Raw genomic sequence first — 19,481 nt, 5'->3', positions numbered from 1 at the left:
TACATAATTAGCAGTATCTTTAAAGAAAGAATAAACTGTAACTACTTATAGGAATCAATAGATTATTCAATTAATTTAGCATGTCTATTTCTAAACTGTTTTTTAATAAAAAGGATAAGTATTGTATGAGACTGTTTCAAGATTGTTTAACTTACAAAATTGCAAAGGCAATCTGTATGACCAATCCTGGATATATTCAGTTGCTTTGAAAAAAATGCTTCTTGTTGCACTATTTTTCTACAGGGTAAATATCAGCAAATATAAGGTATTTTAATTTGACAGATTTCCCAGGGAGATGCTTTGCTGTTTTGGAAGACAACATAAGCTTTGCCAGCGCAAAATGTAGCTAATGAAAATGCTTGGAATAAACCCTCCCACAAAATATGGTCAAATATCTATTACGGAGACTCCTACGTTCCAAATAATGTTTCAGAAGTATTTTCTCTGTCAAATCCACATATACATTTTTCCAAATAAATTAATTTCAATTTTTTCCTCCTGAAATATTAGCTCCAGCAATAACGCAAAGAATACCTGCATGTATAAACAAAACTATCACAATGCTTAAACCACAGTAACTGACATGAATCTCCAGTTGTTATTACAGTAAATGTTACATCCATCTACCATTACAATGCTCAGTTAATGAATCATTTAGAAAACTACCCACAGACTAAGATGGCTTTATCTCCTTATTGCATGCATAAACAATAGCCAATAGCTCAATAAGTGTAAATATTCATGTTTTACTAAGGACAAATTTTGTAAATATAGTCTGAGTAAGGTCTGCATGCCGAATTGAAAAACTGTCACATACGTACACAGAATATCTGCATATATTCAGCAAATAACTCCTTTAATTCTAGTTAAAGTTATGTATCCTCCATCATCCTTTTTCTACTTATAAAGATAAATCAAGCTGAAATAAAACAAAATATAGCAAGGATTTTTTTTTTTTTAAGTATTATTTATAGATGAAATGTCTTGCATGTACTACCAGCATTCCTAAGAAACCAAAATCTGAATAAAACTCTAGCAGCTCTGGAGTATTCACAAGGACAGCTCATTCTGAGGACTCAGAAGTCAAAACTGCTCTCCGTGCAGGGTAAACTCTTCACAGCACCTAAATGCCAGGAAAAATGATCATGATAAATTATGCCTCATGAAGAATTCATGAGGTCTAATTTTATATTATTTCTAAATGTTAGTTAATGAACAAACTCAGAACATTCTCCTACAAAAAAGGAGAATTTCGATAAATAATGCAAAGATCATACTTTATCTAAAAAAGCTCTTTAATTAGCATTGCAAGTTGTTTGCTTTTACATGCAAAAACAAATGGTGCCATGGCAGAGGTCCCATAGCCATCTCCTGAATAATGATGACAAAAGGAAAAACAAACAAAACCTCTCAAAACAAAGCAAATGTAGATTCACAAAGCTTTTCCTTCTGCAATGGGAAGCAGACTCCCAGGATATCTGTTCTTCTGAACACAAGGAAGTCAGCATGGCCTAAGCCAGAGCCCCCCAAGAACTTTTCTATGGGTCAAAAAATAGGAAAAAAACCAATTGACAGGAGCTCTCTGAAAAAGATATCTACAGGGCTCATCTGCTAACATCTATGTGAAGAGTCACATCAAAGCAGAAGCATAGATCCATAAGGAGAACAAAAATATTCCTTCAGGATGAAGTCTCTCAGCCCTGAACACACAAACATAGGCACAATGCACACAGACATTAAGGTATGGCTGGAACAGGGCTGTTGACCTCAGCGGGATTCAGCCCTTCTCTACATTTTTGTAGGATAAGGTAAAGGATTGAAAATCTTTCAGGACAGATCCTGTTCTCTTCCCACAGGGGAGTGTTAATAAAGAGTAATTACTAAGTGATTCAAAACTGTAATTCCAGCAAGAGTTGGAGGTCAGTGTGCCAGAAGCTTGGAAACCCACCGTGCATTTCCTGCAAACCTGACTCTAGTAGAGGGGCAGATTATGCTGCATGCAGCTTCAATACATATTGCCTTCTCTATAACACAACTGTCAAATGTCACTGTCAATTACATTTTTATTGAAGCTTATGTACTGCACAACTAGACTTTGCTATTATTTACCTAATAAATACATCATGAACATGAAATAAAGGAGGGAAACGAAGCTTTTGAGCAAATCTGCCTGGAGGCAAATCCAATATCCCAGAAATGAATCATTATCTAACCCTCCATATTTTGACATACTCCCCACTCACATAACAGTTTCACAAGCTCTTTTTCCCTCCCTTCCAGTAAAAGTTGTATTTAATATTTTAAACATAGATGGAGCTGAAAGTCTCAGCCTGGAGAGCACATTAAACCAGCAGTCCCTGGGTCATGCACTAGCTCTAGCAGCACAGCTCTAGTCTTACCATAAAAGCTTGGCTTTCAAATTCACTGTAATCGGTCTGAAATGATGTTCAAATATTTTCAGTAAGTTTATATTTACTGGGCACCTTGATGATCACACAGAGCACACAATGGTCCAAATGGAGAAGGCAACAAATCTCTTCCCTTTAAAAGGCAAATTTTGAATCTAAGGAGAAGAAATTATTTTCTTAAATAGCTAAACTGATCTTGATCTAGTCCATTAAATACTTTTCTTTTGGCCTGGATGTACATTAAGAAATTTTTGTCCTCAATCTGCAGTGCAATGAATGCCATTTCCTGGCAGCGTTACATGTGATCACAGCGATGCCTGAAGGATCTACTGATACCAAGTTCTGGTAGATACGACACAAGCAGAAAGAGCAGGCAATGCCTCTGAGCCAGCACAACAAAACCAGATAAGCAAAAATTCTGACTTTTATTCCAAGTCTTGCAGAAGAGAGGAGAAAAAAAAATTCTCATCCCCAAGCCTGGCCAATAAGGTACCCTCTCCTCACAACTTTTCTTCTCTGTGGGAACAGGAAACATTTGCCTTTTTTTAAAAAAGAAACAAACAAAAAAACCAGATACAACAGATGTGCTCAAGAAATCTAAGAAAAGCCTACGTAAAAATCCAGTAAAGCAGGTGACAACCACTGAAGTCACCTACTATCCCTGCATCGGAATCAGGCTTCTCGCAGAGACAAACTGACTTCTATTGACTTTAAGCCCATCAGCCTCTGCTGCCATCTTCATTTCCAGCAATTTCACTAGAATTTGCTGGTAATCATTTCTGTCATTAAAGTTCATTTACATATGAAGATACAGGAAAATACAGCCTTGATTTTATGGTATTCAGAGCAAGCTCTGGAACACAGTTATGGAAAAAACAATCATGGAAAAACACCCCAAAAGGCAGTTGGATGTATTCCCAGCCAAGCACGAGGATTACGTGGTTAGATGAGGTGAGCAGCTCGCACGGTTCCTCGTTTCCAACCCGCTGCAGGTGGCTACAAGGGCCATGATAGGAGCTGTCCCACTTCCACGTCCCAACACCTCCGGCACCGGCTCCTGCACGGCCGCTTCGCCCTGCGGCCGCTCCGCGCTCAGGACCTTCTCTAAGGCAGGGCAGAGGCAATGGGAGCAGGCTCTGAAGGAACATCTCGCCCTGCTGCTTTGGCCAAATTTGTGTCAGACAATTCTGTACCTAAAAATCTTACCGTTTTGGTTAAACCACTCTGTATTACTCCATATTTCCTGCTGGCTTTTGACTGATGTGTTCCTTGCTCTTCCAAAACACATACGAAAGCGAAAGGAGTTTGAAAAACACTCTCCATTTTGAGATGAGATGCTGCTTTTGTGCTTCAAGGCACAACTCGATCAAAACATCCCCTGTTCCCTCATGATTAGGCGGTAGATGCCACCGAGGCAGAGGCCTCCCAGGGACTTGCCTTCCCATCTTGCTGGGGGAGGGGGTAGGGAAAGAAAATAAACTAACAAACAAAACACAAAACCCACCAACGAAGACAACAACTATATGAGGCAACCCCTGAAAGACTGGAGAGGGTTTCCCAAATGTCTGGATAGTAGAAATAGTAGTAACAGAGCATGCTAGAGACAACCATTTTAGACAGCTCCATAGCCTAAAGGACATACAGCCTAAAAATACACTCAAATAAAAAGGAAAGGAAATAAAAAATCATATTCTTTGGGTTGCTTTATGAGCTTTTTTCTTAGGTCAGAAATCTGTTTCCTAATCACTACCTATTTATTTAGTTTATTGCTGAACTGCATCACCAACTTGGGAAAATGTACATTGCAATGTGTATCCAGGCCCAGCTTCCCACGGCTGTGGACATGCTGGTGTGGGAAGCAGACAGCTGCAGGGCTTCAGCCACCCCAGACCTGCCACAATTTCACTTTATTTTCTTAAAGGAGGAAGAAAATAAAAAGAAAACAAGATAACCTAGAATCATTTGCAATCCCTAAAGTTTAGACAGTGGAAGCTGTATTACATACCATCTTGGAGAACCAGGCTATTGATAAAGGTGTTAAAAAAAAAAAAAGTCTATTAACTGGAAGGTAAAGCCAAAGTATAGAGTAGGCAGCCCATCAAACCTATGACTATCGAAGCACCCTACTGCTCTTAAGACTAACAAAATTCTAGAAAGAATCACTACAATCTCCAAAAGCCTGCGAGTGATTTAATTTTCCCTCATATTCACTGCAAGGAGACTTTGGTTCCTACATCACACACCCTCTTTTGAAAACATTATTTGCATTGAAAATATATTGGTAAAGGCCTACATTACACAGGAAAATGCCCACCACTACCATGAGATTTTAGGCCTTGTCCTCAACAGGGCCTTAATGAAGGCACCCTGGAAAACCCAATTAGGAAGCACTAATCAACATGTGTGCATCTCACCTGCTGGCAACATTATCTCTATGAATACCACTGTTCGCTGGTCTAAGCATTATAGACCCCTTAGCTGAACATTAGAACCTCCATCTCCTTCATTAGATATGTCATCTTACTGACAATTAACCGTGTATTTCCCTGCCTAATCTTAACTCAACTGGATTAGAAATACAGAAGTTGACAGCTTTTCTATGAGTGTCTTGAGTCCAAACTAGTATTGCTTACTAAAATATTTTTGAGAAAAAACAAGAAACATTATTCTTGCTTAAGCACCATAGAGTCAACAAAGCTGCAGTGAATTACTTCAAAGTAACATGGCCATTACTGTCTGGAGATGGAGAGAGAAGGAAAGTTGAGGATTTGAGAAATTTCTGTTTGAAAAAATCATAAATGACCTTTCAGTGTGCAGAGGTAGTTGCTTACTTGATGGCAACACAAAAACAGTATCTATACAATGATTTAATTTTTAATATACTGCACATGAGATCTCAGTAATATTTATCTTTTTATTTAGATTGGAAATCTCATGCACCTAAGTACCTATGCTGAGAGCAAAGGCCATTACTGTATATTAATAATACATTAATCACCATTAAAGGGCAAAGCAGAAAGAACAAACACATTTATTCACCACAGGTCAGGCTGAAAGATTCCAATGGTTTATCCTGGACATAAACTATTAATCTCTGTACTAAGGAAGGAAAACATGCCAGAGGGCAATTCAGTCATCTTCCTTATTCCAATTTCTACAGAAATTCCCTTCTCCCTCAGGTTTCCAAAAAATCATACCCAAATTCACAGAATTCTAGTTGAAGTAAATGAACAAGACTTGAATTCCAATAAATTCAAAGATTTTCAAACTCATCTTTAAGCAAGCCAACCCCGCTGCTCTGCTCATGGAAAACCTACTGAGTTGACCCACAGTTTGGCCAACGCGCCCCGCGAGCGGCCCTGGGGCTGGGATGCACGGGGGCCTGCACGGAGCCAGTCCCAGGACATCTAGGAATAGGAGGACAAAACATGACATTCTGCTCAGACATCAGACAACCACAAAAACGGCAGTGTAACTCTGACCTTGCTGCCTATTAATCTCCAACTGCGCAGCCACATCAAAAGAGCTTACTGGGATACTAAAAAGAAGTCAAAATAATGAAACTAATGTCCCTTCTTTTGGTTAGTTCTCCCTTTGTAACACTCGGATAAGACTTTTTCAACTTGTTTAGAGCTGGATCTAGTCCATCAGCATGTTTCACCTCAAAGAAATCCTGGCAATGACATCGGAAGCGACACTGCCTCGTTATTAAAGATAATATCACCGAAGCACCTCGGACTGCTGGGCGTTGAGCCTAGGCCCCACAGTCCAGCCCAGTGTCAGATCCCTGCAGAGGACCCTGGCTCCTCCAACGGCTACACTAATGCTCCCAAGCTTCCTGCTAATCACCAAGAACATCACACAAATAACGTTTATTTTTGTATACAGCAAAGATAAACGATGGGAATGAAACTCAACAATTTCTACCCCACTGAGCATCCACATTTATGAACACTTCTTCCAGCTGTTGGGTAGTGACAAGCACAGAGAAAAGAAGCAGGGGAGGGGGGGCGGAAAAGGGAATCTAAATATATACTAATCCAAGAAAAAAAAAATAGTAGTGTGTCTACAGTTAAATATAAACCATGCTCCATAAATTATCAAATACAATGTCAAATTCTGAAGTGCACTCCAATCTCTCACCAAGCACACAAAACACCAAAAAAAATGGTAATTTTGTCCTGGCCCAGTTAGTCAGCAGAACCATATGCTGCTGTGCTGGGTTGTGGAGCCAGCTCCTGCCCGTGGTCACATGAAAATAATGGCCACATCCACCACAGGAGTTGCACAGACCTTTTCAGGAGCCTGCATCAAGCAAAGAGATAATTCCCTGAACAGCTGCTCTTACAGGAAGAAAATTAGCAGCAATATTGCCACATTATAGCTGGCACACGCATATTAGGAAGAATTTCCAGCGTTCACGCTTTGTGCTAAAAAATCAGCTTCCCCCTACTCATCTACTGCCAGTAGCTTCATTTGGAACAAAGATATAGAGGGAGCGGTATTCGAGCTATTTTTACTTAAGAAGTATCTGTTTACAGGCATTATTATTTCTAGGGTGTCACGAATGTGCCTTTGGCTCTGCAAAAAGAAGATGAGTCTTTGCCCACCAGTTCTCGGTCTCTTTTGCTCATTGCAGAGACTCTGACCACCATTGGAGAAGCAAGGACTGCCACGAGGAGAGGACCAAGACAAGGGCAGCAATTAACAGCCACATTCACAAGCACTTGGACCAGGCTAAAGAACAGATAAAAACCCAGACCTCCAAACACCTCCCAAACCAAGTGCAGACTCTGCTAATGCCTCACTGCAGTTCACTTAAACAGGGCTTGCTTAAGGCTGTTGAACTGTGAATTTTTATGTAACCTAATACCAAATCACTGAAGACAGTGGGAGGATACGTGCCAGCTAAAAGGACCTAGAAAAGCTGCAGCCTTTCTCCACAATCAGCACAAGAATCAGCACGGGAGTTCACCGGTGTTTCACCCGTGTGCTTCGCTGTGATTCTCACCAACCAGAACTGCTACAAAAAGGTTCCTTTCCACACATCTAAGCATATGACTGACCGCTCAAATTAATCCATGTATTGAATAATAATCAAGCAAACTCTTCCAAGACAGTTCAGTCTGGCAATAATTCTCAAGGAAAAAGGTGTGACTTCTGGCAACTGGACTGCAATAGACAGAGCTGGTTCCTAGAAGTCCACGTTCTCGTGAGGCAACAAGAACCTCAAACTACAAAGTGAGTCAGATTTATTTTCAATTACAAATTTCAAGTACTGTTTTGGGTAGTTTAAGTACACAATAAGGAAAGACCGAAAAGGAAAAAGACAACAACAAAGCCCTTCATTGTACCTGCAAAAGCATTTGCAAGCACTCAGCCAGGGCTCGCTGCCTCAAAGCACACGGAAGGAAGCCAAATGGCTACTCCCAAGTAGGATGCACACAGCTAGAAGCCAGCCCATGGCGCAGGTACCTGCTCCGGGAGCAGTTTTCCATCTCTAGGTGGAAAGTCAGATGGGACAAAGTTCTCCTCAAATCTGCTGGAGGGAACTGAAAGCAGAGGGGGCTGCTTGGCTCTTGCCCCACACCTCAGCAATCACACCCAGCTACGCAGTGGCACGAACCAGACTTGTAGGACTTGCGGTCCTGGGCAGCCTCCCGCGGTGTCACTGTCCTCTGCCAACACAGCACAGCTCTTCGCCAAGAGGAGGGCGCGCTGCGGGGAAGCTTTCTTGAGGTGTTCCAAGTGAGAGAACTTTCAACATTTGTTTGCATCCGCAAACATTTATTATCATGTCACCTTAACCTCCAAGACTTCTAAAGGGCCCATATATTCTGCCACTCTGCTTCTGAAAAAATACCGGTGCACAACTTGCAATTGGAAAAGATACCGGCAATAATGTATGGTGGGGCATCTAGTAATAAACAAAGTGTAAGATTAAAATAAGTGAACCCAATAAAGAGTATTTTTTGGAATTCAAGGGCATCCAATTCCCCATCACAAGAGCATCTCTGACGCAATTGCGCGTGCCTTAGCAACAAAGGCGCACTACAGAATTTCATATACATCACGACTAAACACTGTCAAAGCCAGGCTTATATTTTACTAGGTGACTACCACCAAGTAGCGACCATTCCCAGAAGGCATATGCTTTTTACATACCCCGCCTTTGGTTTTCTGAACCTTTTCATTCCATCTAATTAAGGATTCCTTGCTGGTTCATAGCATTTCCTGACGCTTGCAGATAGTTTTCTTCACTGAGGAGAAAAGCCTTCACCACAAACACAGTCAAGGGTAGTACAATAGGTAGGAATGACTCTCAGCTTGTTCCCTACTTTACAAGGCCCTAAAGAAAAGATCATGCATTAAGAGCTCCAAAATGGCTAGGGAAAACATGGATTATCCTTACAGAAAAATAAACATAATACTGATGCTACTGAGCTAATTCTTAATGACTATATGCAAGCAACCCAAATATTGTAATAACAATGTTAGATAGTTAGAAAAATTAACTGTATTCTTATTATAAGCTCATCTGAAAGTATTTGATTTCTAACACTGATGTTCCAATGTTATCGCAAATCCTCTCCCTGATACTTAAATAAGTAAACAACAAACAAAAGGTCTCATCTTCAGTGCCCCAAGCTATCATCCCAAACTGGCTATAATTAAAGGTGTGAACAACCAAGTAAGTAACAAACCTGCAAAGTCAGGGTTCTGAGAAATTAATGGGCATCACACCACTGCACCAGTTCAGATTTATCACTCATTATCTCCCCGACTAGCAGAGTGCAGTTGCACATATTTGTGCCTCGTTCGCCTTCCTTCAAGCCTTTCCTTCCTTTTCTAGATGCCTAATTTTAGACAATTACTGCCTCTGACACGGCGAGACCTCTTCTCCCTCCTTTCTTATTCTTGCTGTAAAGCTCGTGACACACAACACCCCCCACACCTGAAATATTTCAGAATTTTGGAAAGTAAAGATGGATCATTTCGAGCAAGAGGGGGGAAAAAAAGACAAGCAAATAGTATCTGACTACCAGTTTCCTTAACATCTTTACTTTGCACCATCTCAAATGGTTAAACATGCCCAAATGCAAAGTCTAAATCTAAGTATGTGGCCACACTAAATACAGACTTTACTAGCATTAAATTTATGGTACTCATTGAACGGAAACGTTACCCTCATCTTTGCGAAGTTTTTTAGCAAGTGAAAAACGTATCTTATTTTTGAAGCTATATGAAAGTCCTACCCTTTCGGTAACTAGACATTTACACGAATGCCTGAAAAGTGTTACAGTACGTGGATGCCCTTTCTGTTCTCCTACAAATCCCAACATTTTAACAAACACACAAATGGGAAGGGAAGATGCATGAACATGCACTTCATGTGCATGAACATACAGATAAAAAATACACACATACCCACCTCTTCCTCCATCCTCCTTGGAGAGGAAAAGGAAAAGGAGGAGAGGGAGAGAGGAGTGCAGAGGAAAGGTGGCTTTCCATCACAGATTAGCAAATTTTACAAAATCTGACCCATCATCCACAGAGGTACCTTGCTTTTTAACACCATCTGACTTACTAAAAGACAGTTTGCGCCCACTTCTCCCCCAAAACCCCAATGACATTGAAAAGAATACTGCATTGCAGCATTTGCCAGTGCATGAGAGTGCCTCCAGTCAGCTGTCCCACCGACAAACAAATGTACATTTTAATGTGTCCAGGCATGTAAATTAGTTGTCTGGTGGACACAGATTGCTCAAACAGACAAGTGGATTTGTCAACTTACATGCATCTCTCTCACTACAATATTCTCTGCTACTGCCCATTTCTTGCCTAGGGTGTTTGCTGAAATATTTTTAAAGTGCAAGTTCCCAAAGAAAAATTCCCCTGCTAGAACACGGGATGCAATAATACGTTATTTCACTTAAAAGAAACCTTGGGGTGGAGAGTGGCTCTAGGTTATATACCAAGAGCATGACAGCTACACGCAGAAAATAACCTGCATTTAACCAATACACTCACAGCATACCAAGTGGGAAAGTCGGAGGAAAAAAAATTCCTGTAACCTAAAAGAAATTATTTTAAAAATATACATTAAATGTATTTAAGATTAACGCAAATGAATTTTCTTCAACAGAGTCAAAATATTTAACAGGACCAAATAAAGATGATCAAGACTATTCCAAACCCATTCAAATGGGATTTTTAAATATACCCCTTCTAATTCTCTGTAACCATCCTTTGTCACAACAGCTCGGGCTCACTTTGAGGGAGCTCAAAAAGGTAAAATTACCCAAGGAAGGGAAAGCAAAGGAGGCTACCAAGCCAGTCAACAGTGGAAGAGCATCTCCATATCAAACACGGGAATTTGATTAGCAAAGGACATGGGTTGAGAATTTAAAACTGATGGCTACTATTGATGTTGCACCCATAGCTCAAGGTAAAAATTCATTATTTCTGACCAGCTGGTCAGAAAGGCAATATTTTAAAGAAATACCCTATCTAAATATGACTACATTATCTCCATCTTTTTGTCTGAGCAGAAAACGGTTTTACGTTTTAATCATTCTTCAGCATAAATGGCATCCTCTTAATTAAATTTCACTAACTTAACTATGTTCCTCCATGAGGATCTACAATGCCATCTTTTACACGCAAAAGAAAAAATGAATGCCACTCCGTACGTGCAGGATCTGTTCATTAATATTATCTTAAAACAAAGAAAAGAGTAATATTGGGGCAGGAACACGTGCGCCATAAACCTAGAAATACATTTTCTAACCTTTGCAGAAATACTAACTCGAACAGAAAATGAAAATGTAGCTACTAGCTGATGCCTCTTAGAGCAAACAATGCAGCTGTGTATAATAAAAGCCCCCTTATTTCTTCTCGTGACTGAGTTAGCAGATTTAGAACACAGGAGCTCTGTTTTGGGGAGAATATATATTTTTTTTACTCTCATGTACCACTATATAATAATACATGTCAGAACACAGCTGTGGGCACAGGCACCAACTCTAAGAGACAATTTTACACGCGCACACACACACACCCCCTCAAGATATTCCCCCCCTTCCTTTGCAGTGTAGTTTTCAGAGGGCCATTCAATGACTTCTCTCCAGAAAGCATTGCAGCAGAGGCAACACTGCACAAAGCAAATTAAAAGGGGGGACGTGATTTCTTTTTTGTTCATTTTTCACGCCACAGCACAAGCGTTCCCGTCCAAATTTGCATGCAAAGCAATCCTGCATTGAGGAGAGAGAAAGAAAGTGGAGATACCCGAGATGCCGGGCAGAGAAAGGAAGGCGTGTTCGCCTGCCTCGCTGCGCCGCGCTCATGCCTCCTGATGTGTGATAGATGTGATCGCCCAGAAAATGCTCATTTTTTATATATCTTTTACACTAGTGTCTCTCCCTGCACAGTCCCCTACGCTTCTCAAAGCCTCTGGCCCCCGTAGCCCGGTCCGGAGATGCCCTTCTGCTGTGGCACCTTATTGTTCGCCACCATCATGGGGGACCGTCCCCACGAGCTAAATAGCCAACCCCGGCTGCAAAAGTAAAGTTGGCAGCGGGAGCCGAGCGCGGGGACGGCAGTGCCACGGCCGCGATGCGACGTGCCCAAAGGTGGGGCTGGGACCAAGGGCAGAATAATCTCATTATTTGCGCAAATCCTGCTCAGCGCATAAGCCGTAGGATCCGATGAACTCCCCTGAACTGATTATCCTGCCATATAACCATCTGATTTCGTAAAAATACCAATATCACTTAACACAAAATCACTGCTTAGGGTAAATTCATTCTACCTACTGTTCTCATAGGGACATTTGCTGGAAAATTCTAAGAAATGATTTGCAGAAGCTATCAGCTGTGGGAGTTCACTATTATACCTCTGTCAACTTCATTCAATATAATTTACATTTTCCCCCCCCAATACTGCCTCGCAGGATTCCTTGCCATTTTTTGCACGTACAATTTCACAGCGGGGGGGTGGAGAGAAAGGGAGGAGGAGGGAGAGAAAAATAAAAAAAGAGGGAGATAACCTTCTTTTGCAGCGGAGAAAGAACAGATGCTTAAAAACAGATTTCTAGAAATCACTGCAAGCCTGAGCCAGAAATGTAATTAACACCTATTTATACGGAATAATTAAAGTTGTGACTGCCACAAAGAGCGGCAGAGATAATCGAGGTAGCCCCGACTTGGTGTTTTTTTTTCCCCTTTTTTCTCCCTCTCCCTTTTCCCCCCACTGTTTGCAGTATTCCCACATGATTGCCACCTGCTCCCCCACTCAGCTTCCCCTATGCTCGTTTCCCCGGCAACCTTTCATTGGCTTTTCCTCCCAGCTATCGCTTTCAGTTCGGCTGCTCAGTCTAATCTTATTTGTTTTACACCCATCAAAACAAGCAGCGAGACAAAGACAATCCTGTAAGAATGGGCAGAGACCGTCGCTTTGTTCCCCCCTCCCAGGCCCCCGACACCCCCATATCCTAAATATCGCGGTAAAAAATAAAATTATATATATAGGCTGCAAAATGTTAAAGCAAGAGGAGGGAGGAGAAAGGGGGGGAAAAGGGAGGAAAGAAAAAGGGGGGGAGAAAAGGAATCACGCACAAAAAAAAAAGCAGCGGCCCTTGCAGGAGCGGCGCATTGTGAGGGCTCGGCCGCCCCCACCCCCAGCCGGCGATCGCCCAGCTCTGGAAAATCCAAAGTCGCTAATAGTTGTATTTGATCATGCCATTTTGCACAATCTGTAAGGAAGGCATAAAAGCCGAGCCCGCTCCCAGCTCGCTGCCAGGAGAATATTGCTAAAAATAGAAATACTATGTTCCCCCCCACCCCTCATCTGCGCAGAAATGGCTTTGATTCTGCCGGTATTTAAAAAGAGGAAAAAAATAATAAAAAAAACCTAAACAAAACAGCTCCCTCCGCCCCGTGCCCCCCACACCCCAGCACACACACAAAAAACACACACCCCGCCCGGCTCCATGGAAAGGCACCCCCGAAATGTCGGGGGTGCCCGGGAGGGCGGCGGGGCCCCCATCACCTCCGCGACACCCGGAGCCATCAGAGCCCGATACCCCTTAAAAAGGGGACAATCCTGGGAACGAGGCATCCCGGCTCCGCTCATCCTCGCCCTGCGCTCCGGGAGACAAAAGGCAGCGGCCGCGGCGCGCGGCAGCCCCTCGGCAGCCACTTACCATTTTCAAGCCATTCCACTCCATCTGTGAGCACAAAGATGGACCCTCACAGCCCCTCACAGAGTCGGAAGCAAAGAGAGCGTTATGTAAAAGCTGACATTCCTTCTTACAGTACCGCTGCCCAGCGATGCAACAAAATCGACATATACCAGGCGCCGCAACACACACGAGCCTCCTCCTCTTTTTATGAGGTCATGACAGGAAACTCTTTGAAATACAATATGCAGCATTTACTGAAGCTCATATAAATCACTCGCCTTAAAATTACCATACCTATTGCGCAGTCCACCGAAAGAAAATTACCGATCTCGAGGCTTTTTTTTTTTTCCTCCCTCCTCCCGAGGATTTTGCTCTGCATTTGTAGCTCCAAAATGTCAATGTGGAAATTAACTCCCCCCCCACCTCCCCACCACTTAGAAAAAAAGAAAAAAGCCTCTTCCTTTTTGCATTTTCAGTATTTCAGTTAGCCACGTACCAGCCTTGCATTAGAAACGAGCTATTGCTTTATTCCGAGAGAAATCGCGATTACCTTAAAGCGACAAAGTACATCCTTTATTAAAGGATGTGCACACATTAAATATGAAAGACACACACACGCACACAGAGACGAGGGAGAAAGCAGGGAGAGAAAGGGAGAGAAGACAAGGGAGAGCATGTACAAGGAAATCAGTAGCAGAAAACTAAATTCATGTGAAAACACAGACTGAGAATGATGCAGATTTGGGGAAATCTATATGTTAGATGCTACATCTAGCACTATATATATATACAATACACACAATCGCTATAAGCAGATTTTAAATCTACTAATACCTACCATAACCATTCTTAATGGCAAATATTGGGTCTTGAAAGGCTTCAACTCTTCTAAAGATTTGCTAAGGTTTTCAGGGAATTATTTTTATTGTTATTTTTTAAAGATCCACCAAGCACAGTGCAGACGTTTGTGCGGCAAAAGAATAATATATATATAAAAGGAGGAAAAAAAAAAAAAAGAAGAAAGAAGCTGCACTGTGCTGAAGCCCCCCGATTCGAGGATGTAGATAAGAACAAGTGAACAGAGCCGTGCTGAAATTGGCTCGCAGCGTCTCCTTTTTACATCCATTTATGGGACCATCTGTCAGCAGCGGCGCGGCGCGGATTGGCCGCAGCGGCGGCGGGAGGCGTTGCAACATCAGGTGCTATTGAAATTAGCTGCCGCCAGATTGACAATGTTAATGATTCGGTGACCTCTACAACAACAGAGACCAGATTTCTGAACTGCTGCTTGTGTCTAGTAATTAAGGCCCAGTTGAAGAAACAACACGCATACATGTATTTTTACCTCTCCCCACCCGGCGCGCGCGGGCGCAGGCCGCAGGCGCCGCTGCCGCGGAGGTGTCGCACCTCGGCGGGCTCCGCCGGCCGCATCTTCCTACCTCTGGCGCGCGCGGCCCCGAGGTCCGGAGCGCTGTAACCGCCTTATCTTGGTCGGCGGTCGCTTTCCCGAGAAATGCATATTTAATGATCTGCCTCTAGGCTTAAAGCTACGACAAAAGCACTTGAGCGGGCGCCTAAGCTGCGTTTATTTCCAGGTACTATTGATTTTATTAATCAACTGCGCTCTCCCTGCCTTTCGCAGCAAGATTGTTTTCAAAAATTAAATATATTTTTAGAACCGCATTTGATGCTAGTGTCACTTGACTTTGTCTAAAGCACCGTAGATCTCGTCTGAGCAGAACGTTCTCGCAGGGTGGAAGGAGCGCTTCGGAATTATTTCGCCACCTCCCTTCATTATCCTTCAGTTTTACAGGAAGTAAAATGATGACTAACTCTGGGCATTTAAAAGAATTTTTTCCCCCAGCCTCAGAGAGATGAACGTGCTCCACGTAACAATGAACACTCATTAATCCTCCACTGGCTTCCACTAACAAACTAACGTAACTTCCATTCCAAACAGCAATATTTTACCATCTTCCAGCCACAGCAAGCGTATTAAAAATTCTCTTAATCGCAACACATTTATTGCTTTCTCTGGGTTGGGAAGCTCTTTTGCTAGAAGCGTGTATTGGCCAAACTAACAAGGCATGGCATCCTCTAATTGCAACTAACCTTGAATAAACGCACGCCTAAACCAAAGCGAACGCGTTTTAATCTAGAAACGTACATAGGAACCATTTAATTTTATCATTTGAGTTAACAGCTAAAAAACGCTTTCTAAAGATTCAATATCACTGCAAGCGCTTTTAAATGTGAGGGCTAAAACTGGAGAAACTAGGATGGGCCCTGGTAAAGGCTCACTTGGCTCTTCTGGAGAAACAAAATGTGGCTACAAAACACCAAATACACTTTCAGTATTATTTAATCAGATTATCCTTTTAAAAAAAATCTAGAAAAAGAGGTTAATATGCTCTCAGAACCATTAAGCTCCACATTAATATTTTGTACACCTTAAATTTCTCTAAAATCATATACAGGCTCAAAATCACACACAAAACACAGCAATAAAATATATAAAATTTAGTGAGCTCATAGAAACCTAGCTGCAAACAGACCAAGCAAGAAGAAAATCACGTTTATAGGCATCATGCTGCCTATCTGTGGAATGAGCACCAAATTCAATTAAAATATGCACAATTTAAAAGGCTGCAAAGGATTTCTCTTACCAGGCATCTCTTTGAGCACATTTGTAGCTTAGTAAAAAATAAATAAAAAAATATAATACTAGTTCATAAGGTAGATTTCCTAACTCAAATACTGAGTGACCTATAGAGTGAATACACCGGCATCAAAATGCTACAGAGCTCGTATATTACCATATATTCTCGTGCAAATATACATTGCCTATTAAATTTGTAATGCAAATTTTTGCTTAAGGTCTCTTCAGGGGTTAATAACACCAGAGAAGGAACCGACAAAATAGATATATATATTTAAGTCTTTTCAACTTCAGCCTACTTCGCTGCTATGAATTTCTTACACATATATCAAAAAGAATCAGCCATTTTTCTGAAGCAACCGTCGCACCCAGGGCTGAGGCACAATTAGCCGTTTTAAGCAGTTGCAAAATCCAGGTACTCTGAGCACCGAGCGCGTCCCCCCCGAGCGCCCCACACGCGCAGCCCTTCTGAGGGGCGCGAGCGCCAGCGCTCCCACGTCCTCGGAGGCCTCCCTGGAAAGACAAAGGCAGAATCCTATTGTTGGAAAAGTCAACCTTATTCCCGTGCTTCCAACACTACCATTTAGCTCTCGGGGTAAAGTGACCGACCGCTGCATCGCAGTTTGTGACACATTTGCAAAGCATCAAATTCTCAACACAGCCTCTCCAAAAGCAGCCAGCAAAACCCCTGAGCAAAGCACACACACAGATATTTTTTAAATACAATCTTCCAGCCCCACAGAAAAGAAACTTGTCTTAAGCAGCTAATCCAATATCAAAATGAAATCACAGGGTTATTTCCCCAATCCACCCCCCTCCCTTTCCCTCTCCTTACCATAAATGAGCAGTTTCTTGACTCATTAATGACAGTTTCCCTTAAAAGAAGTGATCTCATATCACTGAGCCCCTCTCCACCACGCATACATCCCAAAGGTTGCGGGTATCTTAGCATCAGTAGCCGCTAGCGAGCTCTCTCATACAGAGCCCAGATGGACTATACCAGAAGCCAATTCAGCGTTAATAACTACCTACTCTGTGCAGTTTAGAAGCCTTACGTGGCATAATGTCCTAGGCAACAGCAGCCGATTGAAACCGCAAATAAAAGCCAACCCAATTCTCCAAAAGCATCAAAAGGAAACAAGGAAAAAAAAATAAACTGAAGAATGATTCCTCTTTTTCTTTCTTTTTTAAAAATCTCCTACTTCCATAAGATTAAACTGAATCCTCCACAAACACACAAAAAGAGAGAGAGAGAAAAAAAAAGCAGATGCTGCCCAGAAAAAAAGTGACAAAATATTACCTCATTATTTAACAAAGCAGCATTAAGCGTCCTGCTGATTTCAAACATCTTGCCACAGATTTTGGTTAAGAGAAACAGAAAGAATCCTTTGCAAGCCCCTCTGTCTGCAAAGGGTTCTTCAATTTCCTTGCGCACAACGGAATAGTCAATATGTTATTTCCCTAGAGTTCGCACATTAAAACATCTAGTCAGTGAGCTGAATTTTCCCCTTATCACACAGTAGACTCCTGTTATATGCACTGCTCTCTTTGCAAGATTAGCCTGCCCCAAACATGGCTGTTGTTTAAACTATTCTTTAAAGTAACAGTTCACTCCGTAGCCACCAGGTGGGCAGTGTACACAGATTCAAGTAACCATCTTAAAGATTTTTCTTGGAATAGCTTTTGGTAGTGATATACAGCACAATTCCCACCCACTCCCTCTCCCCCCTCCCATTTATCAAGCAGGATTTTTTTTTTGGCACTCTTTTGTGCCCTTTTCTTCCCCAAAGTAAGGCAAGCAACAACCCTAAATCACTTAACTTTCCCTTTTTTTTTTTTTTTTTTTTTAAATAAGGCACCTAAACATTTACACCAGAGCATTTCATTCAGCAAAATGAACTGAAGGACAAAACCCAATCAATTCTGAGAATAAAGTGTAATTAAGAGGGAGAGTACACCCAGAGAAACCCTCTCTGCTGCAGAAGAAATAAAATTAACAGCAAGTTCAGCATGACAAGGTCGTTTCAAGAAAGCACAAAATCCAGCACGCAGTAATTCACACGTGGGTAGATGCTGTTAGAAAATCCAAACCATCTCCAAGCAAAATTGAGGAAAACTTAATCAGATATTGCTATTGATGTATTCTGGCTTAAATTCATTTTTGAAAGCACCATTATAAACAATCAAGCACCAGACTACTGGGTTTGTCTTATTTAAGGTCAAACTCATGAAGAAATACTCTTATTACTACATATATGGAATTTTTCTTCCCCACTCAACGCTCTACAGCAACACCCAGAGGCTTCAGTTAGATCAGGACACTGGCAGGTGCTGCACAAATACAGTAAAGAGGAGATGGTGCACAGAAGAACCCCAAAACAACATTCACAAGAGCAAAGCTCGAGAGAGGTGGGAAGAGGAATGATTGGAGACACAGGGAGTCATAGAAAACTGGCCTGGATGAATCATGGTAGGAATTAAGGGACTTTTCCCAACTACCTGTACTAAGGCAGAACTCAAGAAGCTTAGCTGAGGTTAGAGGATAGAAGCAATAGGAATAGGGGTTTCTTTGGGTTTATCACCTACAAAGCACCACCACCCAATTCCTTCATGTCTAGCAGTCCTTGCTGAGTAAGTATAGGCACAATGGCCATTTTCTTTGTTGGCCTTTAGCTAATATTAAAGCGATGCAGTAATGACTTAACCTTCTTGAATATGTATTGAGTTTCAAGTCATCCCTTTTTATATGAGGAGAAAGGTTATTTGCATCGATTTCTGTTTGCATGAAATAAGCTTATTTCCTCATACACCATATGCCTTGAACACTAATTAAAAGTGTCACTTTCTTCTAATGTAAAAACGTAATCATTTAGTAAATAAGCACTCTAGGCTTTCTGGCCTTTGTGATAATCTAGTGACTTTTTTATTTCCAGGTAACTTCAGGGCTTTGACTACCACACATGCCAGTGATTTAGAGAGAAATGTTTTATCACTACACTTTTTTTCTCCAAACCAAAAAAGGGAACAAGGCTGGAAGCACATCTTTAAGGACCTGCACTCCCCTTACCCCGAGGCAAATCCATCCAATCAATATGAGACCATTCACATGCCACCATCTGCCAAGCTGTAGAGCAATGTGGCTGGAACAGACCTCTTATAAAGCAGCACTCGTCTCATTTTCAGTCTATTAGGAAGGCACCAGAGCTCTCATGTGCAAGGACACAAAACTCCA

At 41.8% G+C, this 19,481-nt stretch overlaps 1 protein-coding gene across 5 annotated transcripts in view; it reads right to left on the bottom strand.

Annotated features, from left to right (window-relative positions):
* ELAVL4 (ELAV like RNA binding protein 4) overlaps window positions 1-17,748 on the bottom strand; it is a 62,000-nt gene extending 44,252 nt beyond the window's left edge. The window contains exon 1 of one of the 5 annotated variants that reach the window (XM_088536731.1): window positions 17,550-17,748. In XM_088536731.1, coding sequence (XP_088392857.1) covers window positions 17,550-17,597 — 48 coding nt within the window. In that variant the 5' untranslated portion in view covers window positions 17,598-17,748. Of the gene's footprint in view, window positions 1-13,611; window positions 13,776-13,884; window positions 14,028-14,428; window positions 14,635-17,084; window positions 17,498-17,549 lie in introns of those variants that run through there. The other 4 variants (XM_010219358.2, XM_010219360.2, XM_010219361.2 and 1 more) reach the window with 4 other exon arrangements.
* Window positions 17,749-19,481: the final 1,733 nt, after the last annotated feature.

Source organism: Tinamus guttatus, unplaced genomic scaffold, assembly GCF_059628265.1.
Source record: "Tinamus guttatus ecotype Peru unplaced genomic scaffold, ASM5962826v1 Tinamus_guttatus_pri_ptg000044l, whole genome shotgun sequence".
In the NCBI taxonomy this organism is placed as follows: Eukaryota; Metazoa; Chordata; class Aves; order Tinamiformes; family Tinamidae; genus Tinamus; species Tinamus guttatus.
The sequence above is the reverse complement of the archived record's forward strand: the minus strand, read 5'-3'. Positions and strand labels throughout refer to the sequence as shown.